Below are 27,171 nucleotides of genomic sequence, written 5' to 3' on the forward strand. Positions count from 1 at the left end.
AATAATCTGAGACAGTGATTTATATACCGTGCCTTGCAAAAGTAATCATACCCCTTGGATTTCTTCACGTTGTATTGTGTTACAAAGCGGGATTGACCCTGATTGGTTCCACTTTATATTACGTTCATCTTATAAATGCTTGATAAAACCTTCATAAACACTACAGAAATGTTTTACAAATCATCTATAATTGTGTATCATGCTTTATAAAGGGTTCATAAATGTGGAATAACTGTGTGACATAATCACCAATGTCAAATGTGACATTTACATTTACATTTAAGTCATTTACCCACTAGGTCAAATATGATACCGTAATAAAAGGTCTTATAAATCATATTAAATTGATTCACGTATGGCTGTAAGTCACTTTTGATAAAAGCGGCTGCTAAATTTGATATATAATATATAATCACTAAAACAATATATCAACCTCTTTCCCTCTTGGGTGCGTAGTCAGTGTTGGACCTGACTTCAACTTCCACAAAATGCTGTGCTGCAGGATGACACACGCTCTAAAGTGCAGTCATGCACAGCAAAACACATTGGTAGGGCTTTTGAGATCTGTGGAAAAAAATCAAAGAAACGATTTTTGAGTGTAATTCAGTGCGCATGCCCTGCACTGTGGGTTGGTTAGCAGGTTTTTTGTAGTGATGTAAGCTCACTTGATGTGATTCGGCCGCCTATGGAATGGGAGGAGTGGAGTAAAAGGACAAATCAAATCACATTTTATTGGTCACGTACACATATTAACAGATGTTTTTGGTCACATACACATATTAACAGATGTTTTTGGTCACATACACATATTAACAGATGTTTTTGGTCACGTACACATATTAACAGATGTTTTTGGTCACATACACATATTAACAGATGTTTTTGGTCACGTACACATATTAACAGATGTTTTTGGTCACATACACATATTAACAGATGTTTTTGGTCACGTACACATATTAACAGATGTTTTTGGTCACATACACATATTAACAGATGTTTTTGGTCACGTACACATATTAACAGATGTTTTTGGTCACGTACACATATTAACAGATGTTTTTGGTCACGTACACATATTAACAGATGTTTTTGGTCACGTACACATATTAACAGATGTTTTTGGTCACGTACACATATTAACAGATGTTTTTGGTCACGTACACATATTAACAGATGTTTTTGGTCACGTACACATATTAACAGATGTTTTTGGTCACGTACACATATTAACAGATGTTTTTGGTCACATACACATATTAACAGATGTTTTTGGTCACATACACATATTAACAGATGTTTTTGGTCACATACACATATTAACAGATGTTTTTGGTCACGTACACATATTAACAGATGTTTTTGGTCACGTACACATATTAACAGATGTTTTTGGTCACGTACACATATTAACAGATGTTTTTGGTCACGTACACATATTAACAGATGTTTTTGGTCACATACACATATTAACAGATGTTTTTGGTCACATACACATATTTAGCAGATGTTTTTGCGGGTGTAGCGAAATGTTTGTATTCCTAGCTCGAACAGTGCAGTAGCATCTAACAATTCACAACAACACACACTAATCTAAAAGTAAAAGAATGGAATTAAGAAATATATAAATATTAGGACGAGCAATGTTGACTAAAATATAATACAATAGAATACAGTATATACATATGAGATGAGTAAAGCATGTAAACATTAGACTCTAAAGTATGTAAACATTAGCCTCTAATGTGCTAGTGATGACTGACTGTTTAACAGTCTGATGGCCTTGAGATAGAAGCTGCTTTTCAGTCTCTCGGCCCCAGCTTTGATGCACCTGTACTGACCTCGCCTTCTGGATGATAAAGGGATGAACAGGCAGTGGCTCGGGTGGTTGTTGTCCTGGATCCTTTTGGCCTTCCTGTGACATTGGGTGCTTTAGTTGTCCAGGAGGGTTCACTTTGTGCCCCCGGTGATGCGTTGGGCAGACCGCACTACCCTCTGGAGAGCCCTGCAGTTTCTGTACCAGGCGGTGATACAGCCCAACAGGATGCTCTCAATTGTGCATATGTAAAAGTTTGTGAAGGTCTTAGGGGCCAAACCAAATTTCTTCAGCCTCCTGAGGTTGAAGAGGCGCTCTTGTCACCATTTCAGATTGTCAGTGATGTGTATGGAGAGGAACTTGAAGCTTTTCACCTTCTCAACTGCGGTCCCGTTGATGTGGGACCCCTCTGAAGTTTCCTGAAGTCAACATCTCCTTTCTTTTGTTGACATTGAGGGAGAGGTTATTTTCCTGGCACCGCTTCGCCAGAGCCCTCACCTCCTCCCTGTAGGCTGTCTCATCATTGTTGGTAATCAGGCCTACGACTGTTGTGTTGTCTGCAAGCTTGTGGGGCCCCTGTGTTGAGGATCAGCGAATTGGAGGTGCTGTTTCCTACCTTCACCACCTGGGGGCGGCAAGTCAGAAAGTCCAGAATCCAGTTGTACAGGGTGGGGTTCAGACCCAGGGCCTGAGCTTAATGATGAGCTTGGAGGGTACTTTGGTGTTGAATGCTGAGCTATAGTCAATGAACAGCATTCTTACATACTGTAGGAATTCCTCTTGTCCAGATGGGATAGTGCAGTGTGCAGTGCGATGGCGATTGCATTGTCTGTGGATCTATTGGGGCGGTAATCCGTGATTGTCTTTAAACCCTGCCACATACAGTACATCGTGTGTCTGAGCAGTTGAATTGCGACTCCACTTTGTCTCTGTACTGACGTTTTGCCTGTTTGATTGCCTTACGGAGGGAATAACAACACTGTTTGTATTCAACCATATTCCCAGTCACCTTGCGTGAATTCTGTCATCTATCCATGGTTACTGGTTTGGGTAGGTTTTAATAGTCACAGTGGGAACAACATCCCCTATACACTTTCTGATGAACTCAGTCACCATGTCCGTGTATACGTCAATGTTATTATCTGAGGCTACCCAGAACATATCCCAGTCCGTGTGATCAAAACAATCATGAAGCATGGATTCCGATTAGTCGGACCAGCGTTGAATAGACCTTAGCACGGTTACTTCCTATTTGAGTTTCTGCCTATAGGAAGGGAGGTGCAAAATTAAGTTGTGATATAATTTGCCAAAGGCAGGGCGGGGAGGGCCTTTAAAACATCCCAGAAGGGGGAGTAGCAGTGATCGATTGTTTTACAAGAGCGAGTACTACAGTCAGTGGGTTGATAGAACTTCAGTAGCATTTTCATAAAATTTGCTTTGTTAAAATCCCCAGCTAATAAATGTTGCCTCGGGATATGTGGTTTCCAGTTTGCATAACGTCCAATGTAGTTCGTTGAGGGCCGTTGTGGTATCAGCTTGAGGAGGAATATACACGGCTGTGACTATAACCGAAGAGAATTATCTTGGGAGGTAATACGGTCGGCATTTAATTGTGAGGTATTCTAGGTCGGGTGAACAAAAGGACTTGAGTTTCTGTATGTTATCGCAATCACACCATGAGTAGTTAATCATGAAACATACACCACCGCCCTTCTTCTTCCCAGAGAGTTCTTTATTCATGTCTGTGCAATGTACTGAGAACCCAACTGGCTGTATGGACGGGGACAGTATATCTCGAGAGAGCCATGATTCCATGAAACAGAGTATGTTACAGTCCCTGATGTCTCTCTGGAAGGAGATCCTCACCTGAGCTCGTCTACTTTATTGCCCAGAGACTGACCATTAGTGAGTAATATACTCAGAAGCTGCGGATGGTGTGCACGTCTCCTTAGTCGGACTCGAAGTCCACTCTGTATACCTCTTCTCCACCGGCGGTGTCTTGGAGCAGCCTCTGGGAAAAGTTCAATTGCCATAGGGGGTATGAACAATTCGGGAAATTCGTATTGCTGGTCGTAATGCTGGGGATTCACTTCCGCTCTGATATGCAAAAGTTATTTCCAGCTGTAAGTAATAGCACAATGTCACGTTCTGACCTTTATTTCCTGTGTTTTGTATTTAGTTAGTATGGTCAGGGCGTGAGTTGGGTGGGCAGTCTATGTTTGTTTTTCTATGATTTGGGTATTTCTATGTTTCGGCCTAGTATGGTTCTCAATCAGAGGCAGGTGTCATTAGTTGTCTCTGATTGAGAATCATACTTAGGTAGCCTGGGTTTCACTGTGTGTTTGTGGGTGATTGTTCCTGTCTCTGTCTTTGTACCAGATAGGACTGTTTTGAGTTTTCACATTTCTTGTTTTTTTTTGTAGTCAGTTGTTCATGTGTACCTTAACGTATTAAAAAGAACCATGGACACTTACCTCGCCGCGTATTGGTCCTCTGATCCGTTTCGCCTCTCCTCTTCGGAAGAAGAGGAGGAAATTCATTACACACAAAAACAATTCTGGGATAATAATGTAAGAAATAACACATCCCAAAAAATACTGCAAAGTTGCTTCGGAGCTAGAAGCAGAGCTGCTATATCTGCCAGCAACAATACATATTATTCTGAGCACCATGAAATGACACCATATATCTATTCTACAAACCCTACTGAGTATTCCTTCCTTACACACAGAATAGTTATTTCTCTAAGCCAATCTATTTTTGTCATTGTTGGTCTTAAAATATGTTTTTAAAACCATATTTTGTATTTGTTTTCATATAATGACTTTTTTCCTTTTCTTGTTGGCACAATAAAAGTGGCCCTTGGTTAAAATGTATTATGTCTTATCAGCTAATGATATTACAATGTGTTGAAATGTGGGATTGTATTTTGAAGGTTTCCTCGTTACCATATGAAGATGATGTCATCAATTGTGCTGCTGGCAGAATAGAACTGAGTGGGACATTCTTTATGCAGATGAACCAAAACAGAAACTAAAAACCAAACAAAGATAACTATCCTTCGAGGGGTATAATAAGAAGTGTAAGACTTAACATCTTATCACTGGAAGACTTGAGGTAGGCTGTAGACAATTTTGGTCCATTTGTTTATTGTTTTACCGTTGATGTTATGTTCAGAAATTAGGCATAAATAATATATATATAATATATATATAAATACAGTTTATATAGATATTTTAAGTGACACAATTGTTGAAATTGCTGTTATTTGTAGTCCTGGATAATTTTCTGTACATTTACAGACTGTAAATAAGACATGTTTACACTAAGACAATATGCTCATGTGGAACACCAAAACATTTATGGATTTTGGGCTATTATTTGCTATTGTTTGTTCAACAGTTGCCTTGTTTACACCTTGAGCTCACATGTTTGTTTTGTGATCTGATTGATTTGATCATATGATCACGGTTTGTCGTCTTTATACATGGTTTTAAAATATGTCTCTTATCGATCCCCGATGTTGCATTGGGACCAGATTTCCTGGTGCCAGCCTGTATGCAAATTTGTTGAACGATATTATTTATTTCAAAATAATATTTTTATTTTACACCAACTATTGATGCCATAAGTCAGTGGTGCTACCTGTCAATTATTTTAGAAGCCGGTATAATTATGATTTGAATTGTTTGACCATCCAGATCTGTTTACACTTGGTTGATATACAGATGCAATTGGTCCCTGATTACCTCCGGAAGTGGTCTGGAAGATCAGATAACAATCATATCACAATGCGTCTTTAATTGTCTACCCTGTAAAAAAATGTGGGAACAATTATAATGTGGACAAGATGAAGACAAAGGATGAATGTAAGCACTGGGTATAAACGAGCCTAGTGAATAAGAAAATCAAATGTATTATTTTTATATTGTGTGTGTGTGTGTGTGTGTGTGTGTGTGTGTGTGTGTGTGTGTGTGTGTGTGTGTGTGTGTGTGTGTGTGTGTGTGTGTGTGTGTGTGTGTGTGTGTGTGTGTGTGTGTGTGTGTGTAGAGGATTTATTTTATATTTCAGTTGAAACAAACTGAAGAATAATTTGAGGAGAAAGGCATGGGGTTGTTTAAATCCAAACCTAGCGCTCCAACTCCACCTCCATCACCAGGTAATTAGTATGTTTATATGTATGCAGGGGTTTAATCACCATTTTGTACTTGATGGTGATGTTCCCAAAAATGTTTACTTTCTCATAATTTTTTTTTCCAGAAATGTATTAAAACTTCCATTGAAATACATTTTAAAAATCAAATCAGTGATTAAAGGGTTGACACTTCTTACCTTACCTGGGATGCTTTCAACTGACCCAGAAAGAGCCCCCAAAAACATCAGCTACGATATTGTTTCATACTGTATATAGGCAAAAAACTTCTTAAGGTAAAAAAGGTTTTACTTTGAGTTTGAGGACATTGTAATGCGTTACAGAGCCTCAAGGAGGCTAAATGGTTTTGTAACATAGCTAAGGGAACTTTCAGAATCTATGGAACGGGTACATGGAGTAATTTTGGGGAGTATCATGCCTTTTGAATTTCAGTTCTGAGGAGAGTTTTTCATTTAAATATTTAGTCCAAGGGAGGGTCATGTAATTTGAAATTGATGATTTCAATATTTTCATGAAAAATATTTAGTGAGAAGTTCTTTATCAGAATATGTACTGACTCTCTTGTTTAACAGCTTTTAGCAACGAATGGAGACGCACACCTTGGGGGTAAGTTCAGCATACACAAACCTTTTCAGATGCACAAAAATACATGCAAATCTGAGAAGTGTAAGATTGATCACAAGTCTAATTTGTTTGTTCTCAGGTCACTATAACTCCAATGTGGATGTTTATGTTGTAATCTACCCTACTACACCTACTTATATTTTATGATGAACCAGAGAGAGACATATTTTTAAGTAGGGGTGGTGTGTTGTTGAATTAAGTGCTTCAGAACTTAATCAGGATTTAGCCTAACCCTTTCTTTAACCCTTTCTGGTTTCTACTGCCATCTGACAGTTAGAAAGAGGAAATGCTGCAGAAACTGAAAGACTATGTGCCTGGAAACCCTCAGGTGAAGACTATCAGAATCCTCCTCCATGGACCAGCTGGAGCTGGCAAGTCCAGCTTCATCAACTCCATCAACAATATCTTTCAGGACAAATGTATGAACATTGCCTTAGCTGATAATTCCTTTGCAGGTGTAAGCTTCACAAAAAAGGTACATTCTTAGGTATTATGTGACACATTCAAAGTAGCACAACAATATATATATATATATATATATATATATATATATATATATATATATATATATATATATATATATATATATATATTAACCTATATCTAACATACTGTAACTGTATGGCCTAGAACAGGGATAGGCATCTAAATTCAGCCACAGGATGATTTTTGTCAGAGTGTATGATCGGGGGGCCAGAACATAATTATAATAATGTGTACATTGCAAATTGACTGCAACTAAGCCCCAAAAGAGATTGTTAATAAGAGATTTCAAATACTATAATTTCATACATTGATTACATTGAGACACGATCACGTCTTTTATTTTTATTTGTGGGAGTACTTGGGAACAAATATTTTAAAATATTTGTTAAAAGAAAAATCACTTGCAGGCCGGTTTTGAACCGCGGGCCGCCTGTTGTCGACCCCTGGTCTAGAAGGTAGACAACTGACATGAGTATTGAATTAATGCCGTATGGTTTTTACACAGTACGTAGTAGTAATTCTGCAATGTATTTCTACAGTATGAAACCCACAACATTGTGAAAGAAAAACCTGGAACCTACTACCCCTTCCTCTTCTATGATGTCATGGGGCTGGAGAATGGTATTGACAAAGGAGTTGATGAGGCGGACATTATCAAGGCCCTGAAAGGGCATGTAAAAGAGGGTTACACGGTAAGAACTGAACACAGAAACTTCTCAGTCTGTAAATATGTTTGCTGTATATAATAAACATTGTTTTTCCCTCTTTTTTTCACCAGTTTAATCCTGTATCACCTTTAAAGGAGGAGAATGAGTACTATGTCAAGGCCCCCACTCATTCTGACACAGTTCACTGCCTAGTTAGTGCAATACCAGCTGATAAACTACCTATGATGAATGCCAACAACAATGACAAGACAAATTATATCTTCAAGAAGATGAGAGCCATCAGACTAGCTGCAAGTTACATGGGTAACAAGGTTTTATGGAACATTGTTTATAATATATAATGTTGTGGCGGGGCCTCATCATACATTTGACTAGTCGGTGCTTATCAGCCCATATCAGAGCGGAGTTTGAACCCTGGGGCGCGTTCAGCAGTATGCAACGTTTTGGATCGTTCAGATAGAAATATTTAGTGTAGAACAAACATGCCTCTCCAACCTATAGACCAAGGATTCATGTCCTCTCTGGTCATGACATTTCTATCTGCAACATTCAACAACGTTTGGAATATGAATGTTGCCCTGGTCTTGAACCCAGTTTTAAATATGCATTTTTCACTAATAATACAGTATATTTTCATGTAAAATAAACAAATGATTTAATACATTCACAAATTGACCTGATACTTTAGACCTTTAGTAGTAATAAAATGGAAGAGACACAAGATTAAATTGGTTTCCATGTATTTGGCAGGGATTCCCCAAATGCTTATTCTCACCAAAGTGGATTTAGCCTGTCCATTGGTGAGGGAAGATCTGAAAAAGGTCTATTGGAGCAAGTATATAAAGAAGAAGGTAAGTGAATGATATTTTGAAAGTTTTGCTAGAAATGCAAGTATTTGCAGATTTGGAGCTCCATAATCTATCTTGATGAGGAAAACATTTACATGTTATGTCTGTCGGGAGATTATTTTGGTGCGCTGGTTTTGTGTTACTTGCTATTTGGATTAATTATACGATTTCGCAGTTTTCATGAGTTTCGTATCTCGGACTGGTTCCGGGTTGCCAAGATAGGCACTCCTGGACCATAGGCCCTGGCCTACAATATGGTTTGAGGGAGCACTTTAATTTATGCCTTTTCGTCTTCCTGTGAGATACATGTCCAAGTGTTATTCTACTCATCTGATTGAATTGCAACCATATTCTTTCTTGCAGATGGAGCAGTGTAGTGATGAACTGGGAGTACCAGTGAACTGCATCCTGCCTGTGAAGAACTACCACGAGGAAATCGACTTGGATGATGACATGGATGTGCTGCTATTGAGAGCACTGAGGCAGATGGTGGACTTTGCAGAGGGCTTCAAGCTATCACAAGCTGACTGATGGATGCACAGTTCTCGATCTACAGCGTGTCACTGTATAATACCTCCATCTAAAGAAGCCCTGTTCACACCTGGTATTTACACCTGACTTCTGTGATCCAATCACCATGATCAGATTACTCTCCAACTATGGTCCAGTGCGTCCACAAAAGGGTTGGCATCATTTCTGATTTCTAACTGAAAATACATTTTGAATTTCATTCAAATCTTGAGATTGAATTATAATTGCCTGTACTGTATAATCAACTGCTTCCCAATCTGTTTATCTATGTCCCTCTACTCTGGGAATGGTCTGTCAAAGTCTGTTAGTGCTGGTAGGACATTCATTAAACCATAGTTTCAGTCCTCCTTTACCTGTCATAAGGTTCAAAGTGAACTTGTTACTGTATGAAAGGGCTGAGTAGCTATGTCTATGCTCATATTTTATAAAGTGAGTGTCATAATTGTTGAAGTTGCTGTTGCAGTCCTGGATAATTTACTGTACATTTACAGACTATAGATTAAGATCCGTTTATTGGTCAATTGCACCAGAAATGTTACTTCAGCTTTTAACCCAACCCCTCCGAAAGACACACATACATACATACACATACAGGTTTTGGAGAGGTGCGGGGGGCTGCCACACTGGGTGCCCTGTGACCTGTTGTTGTGTTGGGGTTAAGTGACTTGCTCAAGGGCACAACAGCAGGCAATGGCATCTGGGATTTTATACCAGCAACTCTCCGGTTGCCAGCTCACTTCCCCACAGAATTTCCCCATCGGACCCGGGATTCGAACTGGCAACCTTCTGGTTGTTGGCTCGCCACTAACCTGACATCATTGAAAATTAGCATTCAAGTGGTATGTGTCCTATATATGTATTTCATAAATTAAGTGTCAACTAACTATATCGGAAATATGGTACTGTGCAACGTCAACACACCTCTGAGGACACAGAAACAGACCAGTTTGAAATAGTGTCTCTAGAAATTGTGTTGTCAAATAATAATAAAACACTAAGTGAATAAACTAAGACAACATGCTCATGTGGAACACCAAAATGGGATTGATTGTTTGGTATTGTTTGTTCAAGTCTACTTTCAAAAAGGACATAACCTGTTCTTACTAATCAGTTTTCTCTACCAGCTTCAGGCATGACATAAGTGAAAGTAAAAGTTAGAGGCCCCTCTTACATAAGTGAAGTCTAGCAGTATCAAGGTCACTGTTAGGCAAGCATTTACTGGTTAATCTAGTGCCATCGTAGACATATATTTCAGAGAATACACTGTATCAGGTATGCTCTGATAGCATAATTTATGGTTTTATTAATCTGTTTATTCCACATTTCAGTCTATTGACCTTAATCTGGATGTATCTTTAAAAAAATATATGTTACTAGCTTGATCACATGTTCATGGGACCAGGAAGAACAGGTTAGACGTTTCTGTCTGAGGTTAGAGATGTCCTTCTAAGGAGTGTGAGTTCTGAAGAAGTCATGTGATTTACTATAAGAGCACAGTGCAATTAGGGGTAGTCAGTAACAAGTTTTCCGTCCACCTTTTTACTGTATTGCATTGGGGGCTATGGAGGGCTATGGAGGGCTAGGAAAACGAACTGCTGCTCGATATGTACGACACAGCTCCCAATGGTTAGTAGAGACCCTACTGAGCATTTCCCACCCCACTTTAGCTAAGACAGGTAAAATAGTTATCCTCCACAACCCTAAATGTATCCCATGGACAGTATTGCATTGGGGGCTATGGAGGGGGTGGAGAACAAAGTGCTGCTGGTTCCCTTTAAGTCAGGAAACGCTGGTCCAACACAACTGTGAGATGGGAGAGGGTAAGATGGCGGGCTGAACACAGCGGTTCAGATCGCCTCAAGATAAAAACATAATATTCAATATCTGTAAGTTCGAATACATATTACCACTTCACATACTGGTGGGTAATAACCTTCAATCTGGATAACACAAAACAAAATATAGACTATAAAAATGTAGCGGCAAATATTACGTAAACAAGCAACACCCAAACATGACTGTCACGGTTTTCATGTGGTGAAGGAGAGTTGGACCAAACTGCAGGGTGTAGATTTCGATCCATGTTTATTTAAACAAACGTAAAACACACTAAAACCAAAACAGCCTATACATGTGTCAACTAACATCTAACAAGGACATCAGGACAATCACCCACAATACCACCAAAGAATATGGCTGCCTAAATATGGTTCCCAATCAGAGACAACGATAACCACCTGCCTCTGATTGAGAACCACTTCAGACAGCCATAGACTTTCCTAGAACACCCCACTAAGCTACAACCCCACTAAGCTACACACCACATACAAAAACCCATGTCACACCCTGGCCTGACCAAATACATGAAGAAAAACACAAAATACTTCGACCAGGGCGTGACAATGACGGAGAGTAAACAAGGAGATCCAATCTACAAAAGAAAACGCGACTCCTCGACAGACAGAGACGATTTATGCTTGTTAAAATCGATAAATGACAAACTGGGCATACTTGAATTAGTCAGTAAAGATATAGAGGAGTTGAAGGTGAACCTCAAGGTGAGTGACGAAAAAGATGTGACAATGGAGAAAGAAACTAACTAAAAGCTAAAAGGGACTGAAATGGATATTAATGAACTTAAAAGGAGAACATATAATATAATAATAATAATAACATCTTTCTGAGAGAAGCGTTACTTGACATACAGACTAGATCTATGGGAGAAAATCTGTTCCTGAAGTTCCTGAAAGTGGGGTGAAGGAATTCCTTCTTACAGCGCTTCAGATTCCACGCAAAGCTGTCGACAAAATCCAACTCGAACCTGTACACCCTTTCAGACAGAGACATGAGCGCCCAGTCGTTGATAAAATAATGGTTCAAAGCCTGGGTAAAAGACGCGCTGGCACGAAAATAGGCATGAATGGTCAGTTCCCAAAGGAAATTGCAGAACGGCGCAAAGTTCTGTACCCAATCTTCAAGGAGAATAGATTAAAAGGGAAACGTGTAGCTCTTGTAGTCGATAAACTGTATATTGATAACCAAATGTTCCCGAGACACAAAGACTACTCTGTAGGTAACAACATCTACACCCCGCTGATCCTCAACACTGGGGCTCCACAAGGGTGCGTTCTGAGCCCTCTCCTGTACTCCGTGTTCACCCACGACTGCATGGCCATGCACGCCTCCAACTCAATCATCAAGTTTGCGGATGACACTACAGTGGTAGGCTTGATTACCAACAACGACGAGACGGCCTACAGGGAGGAGGTGAGGGCCCTCGGAGTGTGGTGTCAGGAAAATAACACTCAACGTCAACAAAACAAAGGAGATGATCGTGGACTTCAGGAAACAGCAGAGGGAGCACCCCCCTATCCACATCAATGGAACAGTAGTGGAGAGGGTAGTAAGTAATTAAGTTCCTCGGCATACACATCACGGACAAACTGAATTGGTCCACCCACACAGACAGCGTTGTGAAGAAGGCGCAGCAGCGCCTCTTCAACCTCAGGAGGCTGAAGAAATTTGGCTTGTCACCAAAAGCACTCACAAACTTCTACAGATGCACAATCGAGAAAATTCTGTCGGGCTGTATCACCGCCTGGTACGGCAACTGCTCCGCCCACAACCGTAAGGCTCTCCAGAGGGTAGTGAGGTCTGCACAACGCATCACCGGGGGCAAACTACCTGCCCTCCAGGACAACTACATCAACCGATGTCACAGGAAGGCCATAAAGATCATCAAGGACAACAACCACCCGAGCCACTGCCTGTTCACCCCGCTATCATCCAGAAGGCGAGGTCAGTACAGGTGCATCAAAGCAGGGACCGAGAGACTGAAAAGCAGCTTCTATCTCAAGGCCATCAGACTGTTAAACAGCCACCACTAACATTGAGTGGCTGCTGCCAACATACTGACTCAACTCCAGCCACTTTAATAATGTAAATGTATGTCAAAAATGTATCACTAGCCACTTTAAACAATGCCACTTAATAAAATGTTTAGATACCCTACATTACTCATCTCATATGTATATGTATATACTGTACTCTATATCATCTACTGCATCTTGCCGTCTTTATGTAATACATGTATCACTAGCAACTTTAAACAATGCCACTTTTATGTTTACATACCCTACATTACTCATCTCATATGTATATACTGCACTCAATACCATCTACTGCATCTTGCCTATGCCGTTCTGTACCATCACTCATTCATATATTTTTATGTACATATTCTTTATCCCTTTACACTTGTGTGTATAAGGTAGTAGTTGTGGAATTGTTAGTTTAGATTACTCGTTGGTTATTACTGCATTGTCAGAACTAGAAGCATTTCGCTACACTCGCATTAACTTCTGCTAACCATGTGTATGTGACAAATAAAATTGGATTTGATTTGAAATATTACAACGTTCCCATAGAGGAGTCGAATAATGGAACACCCAATACTATCCGTGGTAGGGATTGTAGTGAAAAAGTATATAGAAAAGCAATAAAATACAACAATTGTTAAATGAATAATGTCACAGTTCCCTCCGGAACTTTCACTACGCACACCTGGCCCCTATTCCTATTGATTAGTAATTGTATAAGTGTGCCCTTTGTTCACCTGTCGATTATTGTTACAATGTCAGTTGGTTCGTGTGAGTACTGTGCTGTGTGTTTTGGCTTTCGTGCCACGTATATTGAGCAGATGATTACGGGTCTCATCCTGTGGTAATCATTGTGCGATTGTGTATTTATTCGAGGTACTCTTCGCACTTTTTTGGTGGTTCCTACCCTGTGTTTTGTATACGTGTTTGTTTGGCCTTCGCCCCTGTGCCTTTACACGGCACGCTGTAATTTGGGAACTAAAAACCCAAATTATGCATTCCTGCGCCTGTCTCCCAACATGACAAATAAACTACAATTATACTACATCATTTTAGATAGGGAATGTTGGAAAATAATCAGTATTAGACTTTCCATTTATAGTATCTCATAAATTGATTGAACAGCATTAGAAGAAAGGATAATTAGCAAAATAATAAATATTAAAATAAGGAACTGGAACACAAAAGTACTCAATCAACATGGGAGAGGTGAAACACAGCAAACAGAGGACATAGAAGCACAGTATGTGGGAATGTGCGAATGTATCGTGATAGAAGTTGGGGTGTGTTTTTGTGTTGGAAAAGTGTGAAAAGCTGATTGAGAGAATGCTAAGAGTGTGCAAAGCTGTCATCAAGGCAAAGTGTGGCTACTTTGAAGAATCTCAAATATAAAATATATTTTGATTTGTTGAACACTTTTTTTGGTTACTACATGATTCCATGTGTTATTTCATAGTTTTGATGTCTTCACTATTATTCTACAATGTAGAAAATAGTAAAAATAAAGACAAACCCTTGAATGAGTAGATGTGGCCAAACTTTTTACCAGCCGTAAAGGAAATCACACTACAAGCTATTGTGGTGGAAATTCTTACACAGGACACTCAAAGTCAATATTAAATTAATCACTCTTTATTGTCAGCCAGTTGGAGAGGTCACAGTCAAACATAGATGTGTAAGTACCTGTTTGAAGTGAGCTCCAAAAGGGTGCATTGTTAACAGTTAACTTACAGGTATTTGATCCATTGTAAATACATTGTACAATTACATTCTAGTTCACCCAAATGATTACCTCGTTCTCCTCTAATACACCAAGGGGCTGTCATCACTCCTGCTACTGAAATGGGTGGGAGTAAAGTACTATCTGGTCTAGCAAGTGACAGTGGGCCTGTGTGGTTGTGTAATGCAGAGAATGTCAAGGGGTCAGGGTTACGTGGCATCTCCACTAAGAATGGTAGGACCCTTTGCATAGTCAGATTTACCCCTATGGGAACTCCAACAAGTGGTAAACCTGTTCCTACCATAACTGGCCCCAAACCACACACTCAACACTTGTTTTGTCCATATGTAAGATGTAGATAAGAACAAATTGTCTTCATTGTCATGAGGGCCCAGCAGGGCTCTCTTTTGAAGTTGACCATCTACTTCTCAGGGTCTCTTATCCGGGCCTACAATGGCCCCTTTCGCTCAGGGCTCCTTCTACCCTCTGTCAGGTTTCCCAAAGGGGACAACCTACTGTTCTCATTAGCACTCCTGTGCTATTGCAGAGGAGGGCCACACGGCACCACTGGAACTGGCAAGGGACCATCATCTTCTGGATCAGGAACTCGTCTGCAGTGCAACACGTGGACCCCAGTGGGGGTGGTCAGAAGAACTTGGTACGGGTCTCTCCAACGGGGGTCCTTCCAACTCTTTCTCCTGAAGTCTTTCACCACAACAAAATCACCTGGGTTCAAACAGTGTTCAACTCCACCTGCTAGATTTGGCAAAGAAGCCTTCACCCGGGGTAGAAAAATCTTAAGAACACTGTAAGGGTGACACAATACTCAACCATGACTTCCTCCATTCCTTGCAGGGACAACCTGTTCTGGAGAAAATGTGAATTTGACTGGGACGGCCAGTCAAATCAGTTGATTTGTCACATGCGCCGAATACAACAGGTGTAGAAATTACAGTGCAATGCCTACTTACAAGCCCTTAACAAAAATACTGAGTGGAGGGGGAGCCAGGCCATTTAGGATCTTGAATACAAGATGTGTCGGTGTATTGCACAAGATTTTCCCAACTCAGGAGCTCATGCTTTCTGAGGATGTAACAGTGATGATGGCTATAGGGCTTCCTATCAAGCACTTTGAGAGCCTGTTTGTAGACTGAATAGTTCTTAATGTTGTACAGCAAGCTTGGGCCCAACTAGTCAAGCAGTATGTTAAGTGGGGGAGTATCATAGATTTGAAGTACAGTTTTGCTACCACTGTAGTCAAACAATTTCGTATAAATCGGAAATTAGCTAGGTTGAATTTGGTTATTTGAATAACCTTTTTCACATGCTTTTTAAAAGAGAGGTTGGAATCAAGTATGATGCCAAGGTACTTAAAATCAGATACCCCCTGGAGCTTCTCCCCTGACACATAGACATCTGGCTCAGTAGCATCTGTTGCCCTCTTTGTGAAGAACATGCAAACAGTTTTTCTCACATTGAGGTGCAAACACGAGTCACTGAGCCACTTTGTAACCTGGACCATTACAGTAGTGAGTTCTTGTGCAGCTTGTTGTTTGCTCTTTGCATGCACATATATCACTCTATCATCTGCATACATTTGAACTTGAGACCCAGTACAGACAGAAGGCAGATCATTAATGTACAGGCTGAACAGGAGGGGCCCCAGTATTGACCCTTGGGGCACGCCCACATAATAGCTAAGAGTTGCTCACTCAGCAACACTGAGATCTGCCTTCAAGGTATGATTTCATCCATCTCAAGGCATCAGGGGAAAGTTGAACTTAGACAATTTTGTGATGAGAATCTCATGACAGCTTTCTGGCTATAAGTGTCAGATTATGATCAGATAGCCCAGTAACCATATTGAATGAGTTAGTCACTCTCTCTGGTTTATTACTGAACACCAAATCTATCTGTGTTTTAGAGCAACAAGTCACCCTGGTTGGCCCTTTAACTAGCTGTGTAATGTCAAAGGTATTAGTGATCCGTTTGAGGGTTTTCCTATAAAACTTGTCTTCATAACTAATGTTAAAATCCCCCATTAAGATGACCTCTTTCCCAAAGTCACATTCCCTAAGCATGTTATTAAACTGATCAAAAAACACACTTTTGGTGGAAGGTGGCCTGTACATTACAATAAGGGTAAAAGACTGTGTAACGTTCAGGCCAATACATTCTAGTTCATTCACATGACCACTCAATTTGTTTACATTGGATATGTTCTTTAATGTAAATAATCACAACCCCTCCTCTTCCTTCAATCCTGTCTCTCCTGAAGACATTGTAGCCAGGCACAATCAAAGCAGCATGTGAAGAGTATTTATGGAACCACGTCTCTGAGAGGCAGAGGAAGTCAAGGTTGGAGTCTGTGAGTAGATGTTGAATTTGATCACTTTTTTGATCACTATGTGAAGTGTTTGACAAGCTTTCACTCTAAAAAAAGAGTTCCATTTACTTGAGCATACACACTTGTATAGACACCTTTTCTCATGACACCGCAGTCACTTTCATGAGAACAAAAAAATGTATTGCATATATTTTTTTATCCATATTTGATTGAATATATCCACTGACAAATATATCGTCTTATTTCTATATACCAAAACAAAATTGTTACTACCCAATTGCTATTAGCTTTTCAACCCTGCTAGAAAATCCTTGGATTGGTCTCTATAATGGTAGTACTGTGTCTAAAGTCCATACCATGGCACTGTAATCTAAAGTGTTTTGTGCAGGTTGACATTTATTGTCATGAGTCTTGTCCTCGAGGCAGAACTGAGTGATTTCCCCTTAGATAGGCCATCTGCAAAGTTAAAATTGTCTATATTGGTCGTAATTTAAGGTTAGGGTTAGGCGTTATAGTTAGCAGTGTGGTTAAGGTTAGGGTTAGGCATTATGGTTAGCAGTGTGGTTAAGGTTAAGGTTAGGCATTATGATTAGTAGTGTGGTTAAGGTTAAGGTTAGGCATTATGGTTAGCCGTGTGGTTAAGGTTAAGGTTAGGCATTATGGATAACAGTGTGGTTAAGGTTAGGGTTAGGCATTATGGTTAGCAGTGCGGTTAAGTGTAAGCTACATACAAACAGAAAGCTAGAAAAACAGTTAGCTAAACAAAACTGTCTGGCTAGCTAACTAGCTGACGAGGCAGGCTGATGTAAGTAAATAAGTAACGTGACAGTAGCTAGCCATTTCAATCCAAAAACAGCTTCAATTATTTATTCCTATTTAACAATATTTTGTTATATAAAGACAAATATTTGGTAAAGATAAAAAAAACACCCTTCTTCGTCTTCTTCTTCTTTATGTCAGACTACATAGGCATAGGGGGTCTCCTTCTTTGACTACTGTAGTGGAAGGATGAGACGGTGATAATACTCCTGACTGGTTGGCGTTCACATGGAATTCCTGGGGTCACTGACTCCAGGAGAGGTGTGAAGACAGATGAAAACGTGAATCAACTAAATTAATGTTACTGTGTGATTTAAATTGTCATGTATGAATTGTAGAATAGTTCGTAAAGAGCTATGAATTTTGATATATTTTATTGCACTGCAGGTGCTATGGATTTAAAGGCATGTGAGGCCCACCATGATGACTCAATCACGATGTGCTCCTATCAAACAACATTGAGTTGATTAGATTAGAATCTGGCTGTGTTTTCCTGTCTTTTGTTTTAACTAGCAAAGTGCAACGAAATGTTAATTCAGCTTGGGCTTGAGTTTCTGCTTGAATTTGTTTAAAAGGACAGTGAATTTGTTCATACTTTGAGAACTTGCTATACCAAGCTCCTGTGTGTATCAGACACACATCGTGTTTTCTCTTAGAGACTATTCTGAACTGAAGACAGGTGATATGTACTCTGTGTTATTCTGAAATGTATAATGTATTTCATGTACACTAATTATTTGTATCTCTTCTTTCATCCGATTAATTAAATAGTGTAACTGCAATCCTCATTTTACAGAGTAATTATTTGATTGACTAAATGTTTATCATTTAGAAGGTCTATTGGTAGTCGTTATTTACACTATACACATACTGTAGCATATGCTTGGGTACCACCTTGACATCTCTGATCTGCTTGCCTCAATTAATTAATGCTAGAACATTGGTCGCCAGGATTAGCTATTTTATCTCGTCTCTTAATAATTTGCACAACGGTGCAAGTTAGACATGTACATTATAGTCATACTGAGTCGGTGATGCAATGATTCGCTATCTTGCTAGATCCTCCAGAGACGCACAGGGCCTGTTGCATTTCTTTTGACAGAAAACCACGGGACCACCACTGCAATATAGGCCTGCACTCAGGAAAAAGGTGTTATCTACAACCTAGAAGGATTCTTCAACTGTCGCCATAGGAGAACCCTTTTTGGTTCCAGGTAGAAACCCTTCTTTGCCTAGGTAGAACCCTTTTGGGCTCCATTCCACAGAGGGTTCTACCTGGAACCAAAAAGGGTTCTCTTTTGGTGACAGCAAAATAACCCTGTTGGAACCCCTCAAAGAGTGAACTCAACAAGTTAAGCCTGTTAAATTTACACCATTTAATTCTGTACTCAAACATCTGCCTGGTATTCAAGATAACACGCAACATAACACCACCACCTTTGAATGTTTTCGTCAACCTCTGCTAAGAATAGCAGTGTTCTAAGAACCTCCACTAGAGGTGACTGTAGTATCCTCAAACGAACAAAAGAGAGACACAAGAGGGCACCCCAAACTCATTTTAGATCCCAAGGGGTATTTAATTTCATACTGTATGCTCTCACTCTCATCACTATCTCCTTTGCCATCTTCTCCTGTCTTTTCTTGGAACTCTATCCATACACACACACAAGATGGCGCCGAAGAACATGGCTGACATTTTTCATTCTACCAACCAATTGTGCTATTTTGTTCGTTTTTTGCGTTTTGTGTAACTTCTTTTTTTTAAACTTATTGTGTACATAATGTTGCTGCTACCATCTCTTGTGACAGAAAATATCTTATGGACATCAGAACAGCGATAACTCAGCATGGACTGGAAGAAACGTTTTCCTTTAACGAGTCTGACGAGAAGGATATCCTGCTTTCACGGGAACAGGCACAGACCCCTGCCTTTTGCGTGAAGAAAAAACGCAGGAAAAACGGGCAGCCTTCTGAGCATTCGTAGGCAAGCGAGTAAACTCCCACTGCCATCCATTCTTCTTGCTAACATGCAATCATCGGAAGATAAAAGTTGATGACCTACGATTATGATTATCATACCAACGGAACATTCTAAACTATAACATCTTATGTTTCACCAAGACGTGGCTGAACAACGATACAGATAATATAGAGCCAGCGGGATTTTCCATGCACCGGCAGAAGAGAGACGTTACCTTTGGTAAAACGAGGGGTGGGGTGTGTGTCTATTTGTCAATAACAGCTGGTGCGTGATGTCTAATATTAAAGAAGCCTTGAGGTATTGCTCTCCTGAGGTAGAGTACTGTGGCAGACGGCAGGGGGAGGTGAGGGGAATGGTGATTGAGGGGCGATATCTGTCAGGCCGCTGGCTCCACCCCATAGCCATATTTGAACTTCCTGCCCCAACGAGGCAAGGCTGTTGTTCGTTAATCAAGGGAGTGCTTGGGGATAAAGGAAGAAGCAGCCTGCACAAAGGGGCAGAGTAGGAGAGAACCAAGATTATTATGAAGAGGGGTAGAAGCGAGAACAATATCTGTGTGATAACACGTTGTGACCTGGACTGTCAGACAACCCCCCTTGTGTACCAGCCTGGATTGCCTGAGGACCCGAGTGTGAGGATTTCCCCAGGAAAATGGACCGGACAATGAGAACGGCTTGTGAACTGTTAGGTGATTGGTGAATTCCCTCTTCATTCCCTGTGTACCGAAATCCCTACAACTCCCCACTTGCATTATATTTGTGCTACTGGTGCATGTTTTGGTATTGAATTTAGTGACGTTGAAATCCCACACCCTTGAGCCTGCTACAGCACCTCATGATAAGCTGTAGACCACACTATCTACCAAGAGAATTCTCATCTATATTATTCATAGCCTTCTGTTTACCACCACAGAAAGAAGCTGGAATTAAGACCGCTTTCAACCAGCTCTAAGGCCATAAGCAAAGAAGAAATTGCTCACCCAGAACCGGTGCTCTTAGTGGCTGGGGACTTTAATGCAGGCAAACTTAAATCAGTTTTACCAAATTTTTACCAGCATGTCACATGTGCAACCATGGGATAAAATAATCCTAGACCACCTTTACTCCACAAACAGAGATGCATACAAAGCCCTCCTCCGCCCTCCATTTGGCAAATCTGACCAAATGGATTACAAGCAAAAACTAAAGCAGGAAAAAACAGTGATTCGCTCAATTCGGAAGTGGTCAGATGAAGCGGATGCTACACTACAGGACTGTTTTGCTAGCACAGACTGGGATATGTTCCGGGATTCATGCAATTTCGAGGCAAGCAACACTGAAGCATGCACGAGAGCACCAGCTGTTCTGAATGACTGTGTGATAATGCTCTCGGTAGCCGATGTGAACAAGACCTTTAAACAGGTCAACATTCACAAAGCTGCTGGGCCAGACGGATTACCGGGACGTGTACTCAAAGCAGGCGCGGACCAACTGTCAATTGTCTTCACTGACATTTCCAACCTCTCCCTGACCGAGTCTGTAATACCTACATGTTTCAAGCAGACCACTATAGTCGCCATGCCCAAGGAAGCAAAGGTAACCTGCCTAAATGATTACCGCCCCGTGGCACTCACGTCGGTAGACATGAAGTGTTTTGAAAGGTTGGTCATGGCTCATATCAACATCATCCATGACACCCTAGACCCACTCCAATTCTCATACCGTCCCAACAGATCCACAGATGACGCAATCTCAATCACACTCCACACTGCCCTTTCTCACCTGGACAAAAGGAACACCTATGTGAGAATGCTGCTTATTGACTACAGCTCAGCGTTCAACACCATAGTGCCTACGAAGCTCATCACTAAGTTAAGGACTCTGGGACTAAACACCTCACTCTGCAACTAGATCCTGGATTTCCTGACTGCCGACCCCAGGTGGTAAGAGTAGGCAACAACACGTATGCCATCTAGGACCTATATAATAGGCTTTTCAGAGAAAAGCCCTAAAAATTGTCAGAGACTCCAGTCACCCAAGTTATAGACTGTTTTCTCTGCTACCGCACGGCAAGCGGTACCAGAGTGCCAAGTGAAGGTCCAAAATACTTTTAAACAGCTTCTACCCCCAAGCCATAAGACTGCTGAACAGCTAATCAAACGGCAACCCGGACAATTTGCCTTGACCCTCCCCCCTTTCTTTTACGCTGCTGCTACTCGCTGTTTATTATTTCTGCAAAGTACCTTTACCCCTACCTACATGTACAAATGACCTCGACTAACCTGTACCACCGCACATTGACTCGGTACTGGTATGCCCTGTATATAGCCTTGTTATTGTTACTTTTCTTAAAACTGCATTGTTAGTAAAGGGCTTGCAGTAAGCATTTCACGGTAAGGTCTTCAGCTGATGTATTCGGCGCATGTGACAAATAAAATAAGATTTGAACCCTGTACATGTGACTATTAAACCCTCTAAATCTCTGAATCTGAATAGAGCACATAGACGGTAATATCAACATTTCATTCGCAGGTATAACCAATCATATTCAGATCAAATGGACATCAATATAGCATAGCACCCAGATCATATTTTCAACATTCAAATAAATGAACAGCATATCGCTTACCCGTACACATTATGATGCTGTACTACTTCGGCATTATTAAGGCACATTTCATTCTATCACACACTCCCCTAAAAACGTGTTATTATCCCGATAACATCACCTTTGACCTTCTATGCATGTGCATCCTGACTGTTCACTGTTGTTGACAATTTTCTCAATCACATTAAAGTCAAAAATGGAATGAGATAGATGTCTGCCCTTCATCACGAGCACTGGGATGACTAGTTCATCAATGTCAGTTGCCTCTTGAGGCCAGTTTGAAAGTCACTTCTATCCAACCTACATAAGGCATGTTCATTCCATTGGCAGATACTATCTTTAGTGAGTCAGGTGAGTCAATTATATCTGAAACTTTTCTCAGCCTAACACCAGGTAAGTTTTCCACAGTTCATCAATGATACACACCTGATAGCCAGTGTCCCACAAGGCCTGAGTTCTCTGATCCTGCAAATAGCAACAAGATATTATTTTCCTATTAAGGCAGTTACAGTAGAAGGCTGGTTTACCTTAGTGCAGTGGTCTCCAACCCTGTTCCTGGAGAGCTACTATCTGGTAGGTTTTTTCTCCAACCGTAATGTAGCATACCTGATTCTAATAATTGGTTGGTTGATAAGCTGAATCAGGTTAGTTACAACTGGGGTTTGATTGAAAATCGACAGGAGGGTAGCTCTCCAGTAACAAGGTTGGAGAGCACTGACTTAGAGTTCTTCTTCGTTACATTCCTCTTCATGCCGGAGTACTGTCTCTGTGTGCAGTATTTTCTGTGTTCAGCAGTGTTCATTTTGATATTCTCTTTAACAGAGAGTGTTTTCTTACAAGAAAAGCACTATTTTATTTTTATTGCTGCGGTATGAACACAGGTTGTTAAATGGATTCTCAGATTTGTGAGAATCCAACTTCCAGGTTCTTTAACACCATCATATCAGACCTCAGTCATTTTAGCTCTGATACCAGCTCAGTGGGGAGTTTTGGTGTGTTCTGCTGGTGACGAGCCGCTGTGGCATAGTCATTTTCCTTTTGTTCTGTTTCTCTGTCTCATTAGCACATGCAGTGTTCCGTTTCTCTAGAAGCAGCATCTGTAGTTTTTGTGTCTAGGAGATATGGCTGCATGTATGTTCTTATGTTGTCATTTTGTTGACCAGTCAGGACAGTATGCATGAACATGCTCTGGACCACTGCTGGGACATACGTGAGGACAGACTGCTTTCTGTAAGGCAAATAGGATTTTCTGTCTCATATCTAAGGAATGGATTAGAACATTTTGTGGGGCCTCTTTGCTGCTCTGGACTTCTGATGTGAGTTGGCTATACAGTTCTGTTGCAGTTTAGAGTGAGATTGCAGTTTAGAGCCCCACAGTGGAGGTGTAATAATACCCATAAAACCTAGTGGTCAAACAGGGAAATGGTTCCAATAATTTTTCCACCATAAATTTTTCCAATACACAGTTACAATAAGGTCTGTGTTTCGTGTAGGCGTACCCTGCCATGAGGGTTTAATAATAATTTAAATCTCTGTAAGTCTAGGGCAAGGTGACTTATCTATATATTCCGCTCTATCTACTCAGATTTGAAATTGTTGATTAGCATCAAAGTAGACATAATACAAAACGACAAATCCCTGGAAGCTCCTGCACGTCATCTCTAGCTGACACCTTCGCTAACAAGTATTGTGTCAATTTAAAACTTGCACAAGGCAGTTCACAAAATTAGCCATTTTGTCAATTCATTTCAATACTGCCTTTAGCTAACATTAGGTCATTAATCCAGAGATTGTATCCTTTCCCTCAATTTAGCAGTCTCGTCCAGATTATCATGGCATTTGTAGTTTTTTTACGATAGTCACATTAGCAGCTAATTAGCATTTCATATTTGTAAATACAAGCAAATATATTGTTAAAAGTCACCTTGTTCCAGAGAGATTTACACGGTTATCAAAACTTCACGCTAGGCTAAGCCTCCACAAAACACAGTCCTTATTTGATGTGTTTCTAAAATGAATGGTGGAAAAAGGATTGGAACCATTTCCCTGTTTGACTTCTAGGTTTTATGGGTATTATGACTCATACTGTGGCACTCTATTCTCCTCAGTGTGTGGAGAGTAATTTCTGACTTTCCTTCCAGATAGCTCCACATTTGCAGCCCTGGTGCAATAGCTCTTACCACTGCATCTTACCACTTACCACTAGCTCTTACCACTAATTTCTATCTCTGGATACCCTGTCAGTCCGTTTTCAATTTGGTGAGCTAGACTGGAGAACGTCTGTCTTTCTGGCCTGGTTCACCTATTTGACTGGATGTCTTGAACTCTTTGTGCCATTCTGTGGCGTGTCCCTGTATTGGCACTGTGTTTTGAGGAGTGTTGCGTGGTCTGGTTTGCGTCTGTGTCATTTCCATTTTGGTTAACGAGCTCCAACATCTCACTTTCCTTTAGTTTTAGTGAAAGCCTTAATTGCTCTAGCTCTGATTGCAGGTTTTCTTGCTCTTCATTTCAATTTGCTGTGGAGCTAACGTCACTAACCTCCTGCATCTCATTTATCATGCCTTTAAGGTTCAGACATACCATCATCCTCTAGCCCTTTTACTTAATCCCTTTCAAGATATTTAATAACGTGACACAAGGGCCATGCGTGTTTTACCAGTTACATTTTCTTTCTTGGTTTGTTCCTGATATTTTCAAAAAGTCACTTATTTCAATAGGATTATCTTGAGTCAGTCCATACAATGTTCCATCCATTCCCATTTACATATCCTTTAATGCTGATTCTCTTTAATAGCAGAAAAGTTGACAACAGTGATGTTAACCCTTGTGTGGTGTTTATGTTTTTATTATTCACTCAATGTTTGCGGGTCTGATGAACCCACAACATTATTGGGGTTTTAAAACAATACAACCAATACAATTTACGTGAAACTACTTAATACTTAGATGTTGACTGTTATCAATTAAAAGCAATATAGACAGCAATCTTTCTTTGGCACGTAGGACTCTAGGGATGTGTCGGCCCTGAACACAAACTTAGAGGAATTGATAGGCCTGTTCCATGTATTCAACAGCTGAGGTGGGAGCTCTGGCTTGTTTTTTCATACTGTTCCTCCCATCGTCAGCTCACTCTTGAGGAGCTCCTGTCCCAACTTGTGCGAAGTAAAAAAGTTATTGCATGTGATGTTGTGACCACGTTCCTGTGTCATGTCCAGGACAACCCGAATCCCTTAGTTCTTCTCAGGGGCTCCTCCATCTGACTTCCCCGTATACACTTGCAAGTTCCACACATATGATGAAGCAGCATCACAGGCAGCCCAGATCTTGATTCCATATGTTGTGGGTTCAGACGGTATGTACTGCCTGAAGGGGTTGCGGCCCCTAAATGGCATAAGCTTCTCATCAACAGTAACTTTGGGCCCAGGGTTGTAAAACAGGGGAAGGTGGGTCACCCACCTGTTCTACACTGACCTGATTGCAGCTAGCTTGTCTCTCTGCCGCAAAGCTGGTTTGGTGTCTCAGTTATCGAAGAGGATAATCCTGGAAATCATGTGGAAGTTTTCCAGAGACATTTTTGCACAGGAAAGTTCTCTGCCAGTTTCTGCATCCCACAGGGATTCTGTGGATTCCCTATTGGATCTGAAAACACCAGAAAGGATAAGAACCTCAAAGTATGCATGTAAATGAGCTTGGTCCATCTCCTTCCATCTCTCTCCAAAAACACACCTTCCCTCCAAATTAGTGCAGTCCAGAATGATTTTCTGGATGGTGTCTGGGATGAACAGTTCAAAAGAAGACTTTATGTCCTGAACATGAGTCACCACCATCCACGTTGACCCTGATTCCATTCTTATCACATTGGCAGCCATGAGGGGTGGCTCATTCCTTGGGCAAGAAGGCCATTCATTTTCTAAATGTTTTGACATCCATATTTCTCCTCCTGCAGGCTGCTGATGAGCTGGTTGTTGACCGGCTGGTCCTGGGGCTGGCTGCTGATGGGCTGGCTTAGGGTCGATCTCATCCTCAACTTCCAACTCACTGTCAGACTCCGAATTGACAGAGACATGATCCTCATAATAATATTAAGAAAATTCTTAATCTTCCAAAGTGGAAGACGATCCTCCCACACCAGCTTCTCTCTCTACAAAAAATGTTTTCTATGGCCCTCTGAGCAGTGATAATTTTTGCCATACTGATTGTTTGTTGTAAAGAGCCACACATGCAAAGCTGTTTATTTGTTGTGTTCTTCCCCCAATTTGCACCAGGCTGGGGTAGAGTATGGGAAAATACTGTATTTTTTTAAAACAATGTATCGAAATATTGTATTGGAATAACGTGGTACAGGTTCCCGCAAGACATTGTGTAGTTTTACATACTACAAAGAGTAAAGACTGTGAGAAAAGTGGCAGACAGGCAGGATCTTGGTACTATGTTGAAACATCAGGCCAAGGGAGGAGGAAAACCTGTTTGTTTCATTTTATACTTGTTTTCACCTATACACACTCTTTTCCACACTTGTATTACCCTCGGGTCCAGTGGGCCTGAACACCACATATGTAATATCAATGTGAAGGGGGTGCACGCAATGAAAATGTGTTATTTGACATGTTCTTCACATAAAATGAGCCAAGGCCAATGAGTCTCAGGTTGAAAAAATAATTCATTGGATCATTTTTCTTTTTGTTAACATTGAAAATGGGTCCCACAGACCTGA

General features: G+C 40.6%; 1 protein-coding gene and 1 long non-coding RNA gene across 3 annotated transcripts; both read left to right on the forward strand.

The window, feature by feature from the left end:
• The first annotated feature begins 4,838 nt into the window (after nt 1–4,838).
• Nucleotides 4,839–9,325, forward strand: LOC118373111 (interferon-induced protein 44-like). Of its 2 annotated transcripts, XM_035759178.2 has the most exons (9): nt 4,839–4,933; nt 5,867–5,975; nt 6,542–6,575; nt 6,867–6,964; nt 7,049–7,068; nt 7,619–7,771; nt 7,858–8,050; nt 8,498–8,598; nt 8,959–9,325. In XM_035759178.2, the coding sequence occupies exons 4-9, from the start codon at nt 6,880–6,882 to the stop codon at nt 9,124–9,126; spliced, it is 720 nt and encodes a 239-aa protein (XP_035615071.2). In that variant the 5' UTR covers nt 4,839–4,933; nt 5,867–5,975; nt 6,542–6,575; nt 6,867–6,879; the 3' UTR covers nt 9,127–9,325. The 2 variants fall into 2 exon arrangements, with proteins under 2 accessions (XP_035615071.2, XP_035615069.2); XM_035759176.2 differs by having other exon boundaries at nt 6,867–7,068.
• Nucleotides 9,326–20,382: 11,057 nt separating this feature from the next.
• Nucleotides 20,383–27,140, forward strand: LOC118373108 (uncharacterized). Its single transcript, XR_004823361.2, has 2 exons — nt 20,383–20,559; nt 26,404–27,140. It is a non-coding gene; the product is annotated as an uncharacterized LOC118373108 (long non-coding RNA).
• The last annotated feature ends 31 nt before the right edge of the window (nt 27,141–27,171 follow it).

Source organism: Oncorhynchus keta, chromosome 5 (assembly GCF_023373465.1).
Source record: "Oncorhynchus keta strain PuntledgeMale-10-30-2019 chromosome 5, Oket_V2, whole genome shotgun sequence".
Taxonomy (NCBI): domain Eukaryota; kingdom Metazoa; phylum Chordata; class Actinopteri; order Salmoniformes; family Salmonidae; genus Oncorhynchus; species Oncorhynchus keta.